Below are 11,188 nucleotides of genomic sequence, written 5' to 3' on the forward strand. Positions count from 1 at the left end.
CGGGGCGGGCGGTCACATCCCCTTCCGGCCCCTCCTCCTCCGCCGCCCCCGCCTCCCGCCCGGCCCGGCCCGGCCGTTGTCCGCTCCCGCTGCCGGCCCCGGCCGGGCGCCGCGCCCGCCGCCATGACGGGGACCTGCCGGGCGGGGAGGGAGCGCCCCGGGGGAAATGGGGAGGTGTGGGGCGGTGAGGGGAGGCGGGGCGATGGGGTCCGTGAGGGGGTTCCGAGGGGGAAGCCCCTGAGGAGATTGGGGGGAACCTCTGAGGGGGATGAGGGGCCGCGCATGGGCTGGGGGGACCGTGAGGAGACGAGGGGGTGAAGGAGAGGGTGAGGGGAGCCATGAGGAGGCATCGAGGGGGGAGCCGTGAGGGGAGTGGGGGGAGGATGAGGGAACAGGGGGCTGGGGGACACAAAGGTGTCTCCAGGGTGAAGCCATGAGGGAAGTGGGGCTGCCATGAAGGGGTCTGAGGGGAAGATGAGGTTGGATGGAGAGGGCATGAAGGGGAAGATGAGGGAAATTGAAGGGGAGCTGTGAGGGGAGTGGGATGAAGTGGAAGATGGTGGAAATGACAGGTGGAAAAGGGATTTGCTAGTATAACTTCACTAGCAAATGCTAGCCAAGGGCCCAGAAAGCTCATGTCAAATCCCTTACCCCTTTGCAAGGACTACCCAAGTTGTTTTCCCCTCGATCTGACAGCGAGAGCTCGTTGGCCCTCAGGCCAGCTGGAGACGTCCTCCTGCACACGGGTCTGGAGCCCCCGGCCAGCTGTGGACCCCGGATTTCTTGCAGAGATGAACAGGAAAGAAGAGATCCTTACTGGGTCAGCTGTGTGCACAACCATCAGCTTTTCCGCAACCAGGGATCGGTCACCCTGCTTGCACAAAGGACTTCACTTCCTTGTTAATGCTGTCAGAGCATATGCAGAACTTGATACCAAAAACAGCCATAGAGGCCAATGAATGTGACAAAACAAACATTTTATTGATCTACTTTCATGCACCATTTGGTACAAAGATGAAGCTAAACCCCTAAATTCTTCAGCCTGCACCGTGGTGCCCTTAGGTGTGCAGCACGAGCGTTCCCTAAGCTAAAGAGCACAGACGGTGACGCTGAAGATACTTAGTTTCTCATACGTTCTCCAGTTCACCTTGGGAATAGAAGAGGGTTGAGGCAGCAGCTTGAGGTCAGGGTGTTTTGGTCAAAGGTCTGTGGTTGCTCCCACTCAGCAACGGGAGAACACACAAATGCAATTTTGTGCAGTAGCCTCCTGCTCAGGGTAACCATCTGGACACAGAGTGGCTTGTTTATACTGACTCCTCCCTTGTGACAAATCCAAACATACTCCATGTCTCCTACGCCATATTCAAGGTCCCTGGCAGACGTGTATTTTTCATCTTCCAACAATAGCATCTGAAATGCAGCACTTCATACGGCCCTACGGGATCCTCCACCTCTGCTGCGCCAGCCTGCTCCTACATCACTAAATCTTAGCCAGGAGACTGATCCCAAACCATTTCTATTGCATTTCTCCATCAGTGACTCAAATTGCAGGTACTGAGGCTGGCTTTGCTACACACAGGCAGGAGAGAGAAATTCTGGTACATTATGCTGAGACAAACCCAGGGTCACATCTCTTGAACTCAGCAGAATTTCTCCAGGTTTATCTCCGTAATGGAGATCAGCTTCTCACTGCGGTGATCCAACCCTCTGCTCAGCTCCCACGGATTGAAGGAAACTGAGGAAACAGAGCTGTCTGTCAACACAGGCTGAGCAGCCTGAGAGAAATTCCTTACAAAAAACAATACCAACCATCCTTTACTGAAAAAGTTATTCCCTTCTGGGTCTGACTGGAGCATCCTGGATAATCTCTCCTACCATGGCAGGGCTGAAGGAGAGTGAACTCCAGAAGACTACCACAGGTCCGTGATACTCAGATCTCGACCAAAATACACAAAGGTCATTGCAAATAAGCAGGACTTGTGTTCTGGACAATACAGGCTGTATATACGCTTCTCCCTGCCTCACCTGAGATCTATGCAGATGAATGTATTTACTTTTTGTTTAACAGACAGGTGAATTATCATTCAGGTCAACAGTCAGGTATTCCTTCTGATGCTTTGCAATCGTAAGCAGCGAAGCGGGGCAGGTTCTTTGCCAGCAGTCCCCAACCTCTTTCCACTCAGCAGTTGCTCCAAAAGCATTTCCATTTCCCAAAGCAGTGCTGTAGTTAATCTGGGGCTATAGACAGGCAGATGGGCCAGCTGGTCACTCCCAAATATCATAGCAAGATATCTGCCCTCTTTTCCTTCCTGAAGAGTATTATATTTTCTGTCCCCTACCCTGCTGTCAATTTTTGTGAACATCATTGTTGCATGTTAACAAACTTGAAGTTGCCCAGTGGGTGCAAGAAGTTATTGGAGAAGACAGAGACAGAAAGATTGTGTGAATGCAGAATAAATAAAAAAAAAAATCTACAGACTGTTTCTTTCAATCAAGCCTGGCATGTGGCCTGTGTACATCCCATATATTTCATAAAAGAAATTTCAATACTTTTTCTGTTTACCTTCAATTAAGTGTGGGTTGTTACACCCAAGAGCTGCAGTGATGTTTCTTCCCTTTCCTCCATAACAGTATCTTAAAGCTTCAACCTCTTTACCAAATAATAAACCTTAGCATATGAATTAGTAGTCCTCAGGAACCTGAGAAAACCATTTCAAGACTGCCTATAATTTCAGTGGGGTTTCAGCATCTTCTAGGGTCTGCTCAAAGCTTTGTATTTATGCCATTCGCCTCAACTGAACAGCAAAACTGCATGCAGATAATACAGTAATAAGCAGCAGTAATTGGATTAATAACCCATTAGCACAAATTTAAAATCCCAATGGTTATTACTGGGAGTAAAGGGAGAGGTTGCCATTCTTCATATTAGTACATGAATCAAACACTGCCACCAAGAAACAGGAAAATTATTTCTACAGATGAGTAATTTTCTGTTCTCGTTTCTGCAGGCAGCACTCACCAGCAAGGGAACTATTTACTAGCTCTACTTTCAAGCACGTCTGTGCCATGCATTAACCCTGGAGTAAGCAGCACAGGCAGGTGCTACAGGTGGTTTACAAACAGGCTCCATGCCATCAGACACTGGTGACCAAAGAAATAGGATTGGTCTAAGCTGTTTTAATGCGTGCATGGGCATTTTAGTTCCCCATATAAAAATGAACACTTACTAGGTTTTTCCCACCCTATGTTCAACTATTATTTTGTTCTTAAACCAGAGAAGCCATAGTTTCTTCCTTTTCACCCTTCCTGCTTAGAAGTTGCCTAGCAAAATCCCACAGACTATTTCAAGAATTCAAGAGGACACTGCTGTTGCTGGAGCCCTCCTTTACATCTCAAACACTTCCCATTTCAAAAGCATTTTTTATATAGCCTGCCCATACTCCTGTGCAGACCTGCCTACAGAAAAAGGGGCCCCGGCTCCCCCACCTACCCGAGATGCCTGAGCCTCCCCCAGACCCCGTCTGACTCCTCACTCATCTCTGCCGGGCACTGAGGAAAAGTCATTTGCCATATTGTGGGTCATGACTGAAACAGTGATACTTGAAGCCTCTCCATATGGGAACTGTGAGCCCCAGCAGCGCATCCAGTTGTTTTCAAGATGGATGAGCACTGGTGGCCCTCGACATTCATCAGGGGAGCGAAAAGTCACAGGGATTCAGCCAAATCAACAGTAAACGGCAGCTGGCCTGGTACCTTTCTTGGCCACCTTTCAAACTGCTCAGGAAGTTTCTCCTGCCCCACACAAGTTTGTCACACTCATCTCTTGTTACCTGCTGGCTTTGCAAAGCTGTGCTTGATGGGGTTGCAGGAACTGCCAGCGATGCCCTCGCTGAAGCCTTGTTGCAGAATTTAAGTCTAGGCTTGGCAAAGCACTGTCTGAATTTGCAAAGAACAGCAATGACCCCTCGTGGCCAGGGAGGAAAATACCGGGACCTTCAGTTGTCCCCACACATCAAAAAAGATCCATAACCAAACCTTACCAGCTGGTGCTCTTGTTCTCAAGCTTAAAAACAAAAGCGCCAGGAATTCGGGAGCACGGGAACTGGATGAGTCACATACTCTCCCCCATTAATACAAGTCCAAGGCCAAAATATCAGGAATGCTGCAGCGAGCAGGAGGAATCAGAAATCTCAGAGCTGAAGCAGTCCAGATCTTGAGCTCATTGTTTTTCAGGTTGTATACTCATTTATTGAGCATAAGTAACCAAAGGTTCACAATGGGGAGAGAGGGCTAGCATAAGAAGCCTGGAAATAGACCCACAGTTTTAAAGACTGCTATGTAGAGGGAAAAAAAAGAAGAAGGGAAAAAAAAAAAGAAGGGGGGGGGAATCACAATTCAGCTGTGCGGCCCACACAGCCTGCTTGCAGAGACACCAGCACCCTTTTCCTAAGATCTGTGTTATGAGAACCTGGCACGTCTCACCTTGCAGGTCTGACAGCTCATGCTTGGTACCCATGAGCATGATCCAACTCTAAATTAACCACCTCCAGAGCACATTTCTGCAGCACGTTTCCACCACATTACTGACAGCACTTTCAAGAGCCTCATAACCCCCCCAACCCCTTTCTGACCTATTAGATGCCTGCAGAGAGGTTGCTTGAGGATGGAGAAGCATTTTGCATTCGTGTACCAGTTCAGCAGAACCATTTCCAGGTATCAAATCTCTCGGGGGGGGGGGGGGGGGGGGGGGGAGTGAAGTACAGTCTCTTCACCCCTTTGCCCTTTAGCTGACAGAGAGTTGTTTAAATTTAAGTGGCAGAGATGCAAAGAGATCTACTGGATTAAATACAGACCTCTCCATCAGCCTTCAAAAATGCTTTAAAAAAAAGGGAACATCAGATACTTTATCTCATGGCTTGTATATCCCCAATCTGCTTATACCTAGAAGCCTCACAGCAGAAATCCCTGAATCTCCCTATATGGTAATAAGATAAACAGCTTCTAAACTACAGCAATTGGGTAGGGAAAAAAGAGGTACTTTTCTAATTGAAAGATGCAGAGGCTGCTAAAGCTTTTAGCCTTTTTGCACTGTTCCTGTCCACGCAGATGTGGATAACGCTGCTACCAACCTCATGCACAGACCTGAAAGCATCACCATCAAGCTTTAGTTTTCAAATTTCCCGAGTCATCTTGAGGATGTGATTGTTGCAACACTAACTAGGGAATCCTCATAAAACTCAAAAATCATGATTCCTGGTTCTTGTGCAGAGCATTCCACCAACATCCCCAAGAAGTTTAGTACTATTTTAGAGAGGGAGCACGGGCAGAAGTTTGAGTTGTGCAGCAGCAGAATGGATTAACCATGTCCTTGCTTGTCCTTAGCCAATGAGCTCCATAATGCTCTAGTATTAGGTAGCAGCGCTGGTGGCAGACATCCAGCCTTTGCTATTTGGCAGGGCAATGAGGCAGAGCGGCTGGGGAAGATAAATACTACAAACACGATCCGAAGCTGCCACCTAGTGCTTAGTCTAGGCTGCAGGCAGAGCAGTCTGAACTAGATGAGAAGCGATGAATGGTATTTCTAGTTCCCAGGAAAAGATTGAGCAAATAATTTTTCCTTTTGCCTGGGGCAAGCAGGAGAGTTTGCAACGTTAGAATTAGATTCAGGGACAATTAGGGCAGATGTTTTGCTTTTTCATCCTTTTTAAGAATTACAGTGCTGTGGTGGAAGCAGCTCTAATACAATACAAATACAATGTATATACACAATACACATGTAATACAAACGGCTCTAATATAGCACCAGAGATCTGAGAGGGTGTTCTAAGGAAAGCATCACATCCATTTTGTACAGAGAAGGCAAGTGACTGACTGCCAACATCTGGCTCAGCATGCCCACCTCTAACCACTGGCCTGAGGATCTTCACCAGTGTCATACTGGGCTCCCTGTCATCCCCCAGACACAGCTGCTGCATGACTCACCTCTCCATGGGGTCCCGCAGAGAAGCAATGCGAGAGGACCACTGTGAACAATGCCTGGCAATCTACTTACAGAGGAACTCTGCACAGAAGATACGCTGAAGAGGAAGGTCAAGACCTGCTTTAATGGGATGAGGAGCAACAGTTGAAGAGGAGGTAACAGGACATTGCAACCTTTCTGAGTGTCCTGGCACAAGGACACTCGAGCCAACTGTAACGCTCAAGCTAGAGCCAATTCATTCTGGAGAAAGACAAGCTAATGCACACACTCCTGAATGACTGATGTGTTTCAAAAAATTTATTGAAATATAAAATATTTAATAGAAAACAATACCGGAGCCTCCTCAGAGGAGGAGCTTACCACATCAGGCATAAAAAAGGGAACAGCAGGATGCACACAGACTGAGAAGACACTGCTTGCCCATGGCTCCTGGCTTGTGTGGACAGCCACATCATATCTCATACCCTTGAGACATACAAGCCATGAACAGCCAAATCCAAAATGTGGTTAGCAAGGGTGTGGACACTCCTGGCCTCTAAAGACTTGTACCTGTGATCTGGAGTCTTAAAGAGAAAAACGAGCTCTCAGTCAGAGGACAGACTGGCAGATCTATATCACAGTAAAGGAAAATCAAAACCACTTAGAAAGCCTTTGGGGAGAGAGAAACATCACAAAACGCATCCCTTCCTCTCTATCATTCTGCACAAAGTTCAGGGGCACTCGACACAGCAACAAGTGCTATGAGATATGTCGAGTTCCACCTGCATCTTCATAAACGTCAGATATCAATTTTTCAGGCTGCTGCACTAAAAGGCTATTGTACTTAAGTACTATTTAGTACTACTGTACTACAAGGGCTCAGGAGGTATCCTAGGAGTTAAAATGAGGAATTTTGGTGGTTTCTGAAGTATGGAATGAATGTTGGGGACTAGAACACTGAAAAAAAAAAAAAATACTGAGAATCAAAAGCTGCCATGCTGGGACTTCGAATGAATGCTTCTGGCCACGTGTCCTATCCCTCCAGATCCAGCAACCTCTGTCGGGTTTCCAGAACTATCTCCTCCATCACCTCCGGTTTGAGAATGTCCTTGATCTGGAGTGGAAAGCAGAGTAACATTGGCACCAAAAAGCAACTACTACTATTGCACACTCTGTGGGGTCAAGGGTCCCTGGCACGCAGCAATGAGCAGCAATTGAGTTTAGAGGGTTGTGGTCAAACAAGATTATCATGGCAGAGGGTCCAAGGCAAAGTCAACTTTGCCAGAGTTGGCAGTTCTTACAGAGACCATAAGAAATCAAAGGAGATGCTACTGACAACTCCTAATCTTTCCTGAAGGACACACGCCAGTATTTGGGAAGGGGAGAGATTACTTAAACAGAAGTATAGTTCAAAAGAACATCCCATCTAGCTGAGTAGGCTGCCACTGTGAATGAAAGCAGAAGAAAATTCAGATCTTATCCATTTATGAGAAGAGAATTGCCAGTGATCGTGCTGGCAGAAATCACAGAGAAAAGCTGTACAGCAAGTGGTCAAATTGAGGGAGCCTTCCAGCAGTGCAGAATGTGGATAAAAACAGAAGACCGGTCTCTGCACAATATATGACACTTGCTTTTTCATTTGTTCTTAAAGTGCACCTTACCCTCATACGATCCCAAATTCAACACTGTTTTCACAGGGATCACAGAGGGTCCATAATCCCAGCAAGCGACACACATCTATCAAAAAAGGGAACTATTTCTCTACAGGAATAGTTGGACTTTGCAAGAGGCAGAACCCTTCAAACTATCCCTGAAAATGTGCAAGGAAATTTAAGTTACGCAGAGGGGGGAAGTTCATCCTGTCACTTACTACAGGATGCTTTGGAAAGCCAAAAGGAAGCCCTACCACCTAACTTACCGACTTCAGCAGCTACTGATGCGGCCTTTCCATTCCCTCCCCACAGTGTGGAATAAACAACGCTGGTTTCTGTACCTGATGAGGAAGGGATGCTTCATAGCAATACAGGATGCTGGTGTCAAAGAGCATCAACTTCTGAGTAACCAGAGCCACAATGCAGTTTCGGAGCCGTGAGATCACCTCCCGGTCAGACAAGGGAACCGGCTGAGGAAGGACAGAGGAAAAAGAGATGAATACACAGGGAAATAGTGCAAGCCTACTGTAGAAAAGCTTTGCCATTAATCTAATACCAAATCTTGAAAGTCTCAGGTTATTCGTGTGCCTCTGACTATGTTAGACTAACAAAATATCGTTGGTAGGAAAAGGTTCATCTTCCCTGAACCCTCACCTCCAAGTTGGTTGTGAAGCCCCCTCCCTCTTCATCTTTCTGCTCTGGAGTTGGGTAGATCCAGATGAAACCGTTGTTGCCGAGGATCACAGATGCACCACAGGGCAAGTCGTGGAAGTGAGTCTTCTGGCGTTTCACAAGGGAGGGTGAGACCTGAACGAGCACACCCTGGCCAAGCTGAGGAGGAGACCACGAGACTCAGCATGAGAGACATGAGCCACTGTAGATAACATCAAGTCACCGACATGCACTCCATTCCTGGTCTAAGAACCAGTCCATTTTAACACCTTTTCCTGTGAAACAGTGAATATAAAACCTGCCTGCCTCTGGGAGTGCTGGGAGGATTAGCTAATGCCCGCGCAGTCCTTTGAAGATGAAGAATACTCTAAGTGCTTAGCACAAATGTTAATAATATCTTGATCATAACTACACATCAACCATCCCCGCAGAAAAATGAGAAGCAAGAGGCCCAATTTAGCAGAACACTTTCCCTCTTAATCCAGTCGTTGTCCTTCACCCTTTGTGCAATAAGCAGACTTCGCTTTCATCTTTTAAGTGCTAATACCCTTGGTCTGGTAATCCCAAACTGCAGCGTACGCTCCGATGGCCCCTTGGCTTATTTCAATGCACAAAACCAGAGATAAATGCCAACTGCGTAAAGGCTAAAATAGAGCCCTGGAGAGAGAAACAAGTCACAGGGCAATGGCCTGCAGAAAAGTAGTAATGAAGTTTGAGTCAGAAGATTTTTCTCCCCAGGGTTTAATTCCTCAGTGGCTAGTGGGGGACACAGGACTCACAGGCTGTAACCGTGGACAGGGAGAGCAGCAGCTCCAAGGGCAACTCAAGGGCGCTCCCGCTTTGGGGAAACTCCGCTCGGTGCTCCCACGTAGGAGCTAAGATTCTTCCTAAGCTGTAGGAATGGGTTATAACAACATCCTGCTCTACTCCAGAGCTTTTTTCTTAAAAATCCCTCCAAAAGGCCTTATACAAGCTAACTGGAGCAGAATTCAGCCAAGACCAAGTGCTTTTGAACAACTCACCTTCCCGTATTTCAGACTCCGGGTGTGCAGTGATACAGCCCCATCAGAAAATACAGACTGGACTTCTGCCTGTCAGTGCCACTTAAGGAAACAAGGTCCCTAACGCTGCCCAGTGCCAACAGCTGCCGGCTGCCCCGGCAGAGAGCTCCCACTACCACCCAGGCTAGCCGAGGTCTGGCTGTTCTCCCCATGCCCCTTGGCTCTTCTGTCTGAGTGCAAGCAGTGGAAGGATACACTGATGAGGTCCCCTTCCTGCAGATAGTCCCTCATTGCAAGCTCATCTTCTGCTGATCTCCTTCTCTGAAACGCACAATGCAAGAAAAGTTACGTGTAGCTCAGACTGAGAAAACATCAGTTAATACCTACGTTGCGGGGGGACCTTAGGATGCCATGCAAAACACAATCTGGTCACCAAAGGAAAATCAGGCAGACTAGCACACCTTCAGATCACTGAAGTGTTTATATCAAATAATACTGAGAGTCAGAGATATCGGAGCACTACAGACCCACCCACAAAACCCAGCACTACCCTTGTGTGAACTGTGGGAAGGGCTCCAGAGCTTCCCAGCGCCTCAGCTTGTGCCATGGAAGCAGAAGACGACAGGGCTCTGGCACTGCTCTGCGTGAGCTACACTCACCAGTTCCCCACCAGGTAAATTCATAGATGACAGCAATAGGACTGAATCTAGCCTGGAATTCGTTTCCACTTTCCATCGCTTCTGCTGAACCTGGAGTAGAAAAATAATCTGTTGATGTACACTCAAAAATTGAATAGAAGCTCTTCAGCGGAGCGGGAGGTCCTGCAGCCAGCCGAGCCTGCGAGAGGAGACAGCTCTGCTGACTGCTTCCAGCCTCAGCTAGTTTAAAACCCAGGCGCTCACAGTGCCTCTGTGCAGGGACACTAACGTGCTTTTAGGAACGTCGGAAGCGCTCCGGATCGGACCGAGACAACGCCAGGCTAGCAGCCGGCCAGCGGGCCACCCTCCTCCTCCACGGTGTGTCAGGAAATCCCGAGTTTTACCTCCGTGATCCTCCCGACCACGATATCGCCGACTTCACCGTTGTACCTGGGAGCGGGACAGAGACAGCAGCCCGTCAGGCGCCTCACCCTCCCCAGAGAACGGCCCAGCCAGCGGCCGAGCGCCGGCCGCCGTGCAACGCAGGCGGCGCGATCCTCTCCCTGCGTGGAGGAGGCGGCCACGCTCACCTGGTCTTCAGCGCTTTGACGCACACCAGCTTGTTCACCCTCTCCACGGCGCCGGCCACCGAGGCGATGAGCTTCTCCTCCTCCACGTAGGTGCCGTGGCCCCTGCGGAGAGAGCGGCCGCCTGAGGAGAGCCCGAGACCGGCCGGCCCGCGCCCCCCCGCCTCGCCTCCGCCGCCGCCCCCACCTCATGTAGCCCGTGTCCGTGGTGATCGTGTCCCCCGGCGCCACCAGGTGCTTCTCGCCGCCCCGGGGCGCGCTCGGCCCCACCGCCTTGCGGGCCACCGGCAGCCGCATGGTGATCGCAGCCATCTTGAGTGCGGGCGGCGGCAGCGCCGACGACCCCGTCCGTACGCGCCTTCCGCCCGCCATGTTGGCTGCTGGCGAGAACGCGCCTGAGGCGCGGGCGCCGCCATCTTGAGTGAGGGCAGCGGTGATGGGAAGGCGGTGAGGCTGCTGGGTGGCCATTTTGGTTCCTGGCAGGAAAGGGAGTTCTGGGCTTCACTGCATTGGGATCCAAAGGGAGAGAGGGGCCATGTTTAGTGCGGGCAAGGTGCCTCAGCCCACCGCGGGTGGGCTGTGGGGCCGAGCGGGGAAGGCAGCCCCACAGCCGGGGCCACCTCCCTGGCAGCCACCCAGCCCACGGGCCTCTCCCTGCGCCCCAGCCTGGGGCTCGCAG

General features: G+C 49.6%; 1 protein-coding gene across 2 annotated transcripts; it reads right to left on the bottom strand.

The window, feature by feature from the left end:
• Positions 1-6,256: 6,256 nt before the first annotated feature.
• On the bottom strand, positions 6,257-10,885 carry EXOSC2 (exosome component 2). 2 transcript variants are annotated; one of them, XM_072883278.1, is made up of 9 exons: positions 10,697-10,883; positions 10,513-10,614; positions 10,327-10,372; positions 9,944-10,033; positions 9,540-9,605; positions 9,306-9,374; positions 8,266-8,442; positions 7,953-8,081; positions 6,260-7,073 (listed from the first exon to the last, which is right to left on the bottom strand). In XM_072883278.1, exons 1-9 carry the CDS (start codon positions 10,879-10,881, stop codon positions 6,993-6,995), a joined length of 945 nt encoding a protein of 314 aa, XP_072739379.1. In that variant the 5' UTR covers positions 10,882-10,883; the 3' UTR covers positions 6,260-6,992. The 2 variants fall into 2 exon arrangements, with proteins under 2 accessions (XP_072739380.1, XP_072739379.1); XM_072883279.1 differs by lacking the exon at positions 8,266-8,442 and having other exon boundaries at positions 6,257-7,073; positions 10,697-10,885.
• Between the last annotated feature and the right edge of the window lie 303 nt (positions 10,886-11,188).

Source organism: Ciconia boyciana, chromosome 18 (genome assembly GCF_034638445.1).
Source record: "Ciconia boyciana chromosome 18, ASM3463844v1, whole genome shotgun sequence".
Taxonomy (NCBI): domain Eukaryota; kingdom Metazoa; phylum Chordata; class Aves; order Ciconiiformes; family Ciconiidae; genus Ciconia; species Ciconia boyciana.

Excerpts from the sequence above, each read along its gene's own strand:
- EXOSC2 (XM_072883278.1), bottom strand. The coding sequence starts at position 10,881 with ATGGCGGGCGGAAGGCGCGTACGGACGGGGTCGTCGGCGCTGCCGCCG. Across the intron at positions 10,615-10,696 it reads ACGGACACGGGCTACATGAG|GGGCCACGGCACCTACGTGG; the intron begins GTGGGGGCGGCG and ends CTCTCTCCGCAG. Across the intron at positions 7,074-7,952 it reads AAGCATCCCTTCCTCATCAG|ATCAAGGACATTCTCAAACC; the intron begins GTACAGAAACCA and ends TTTCCACTCCAG.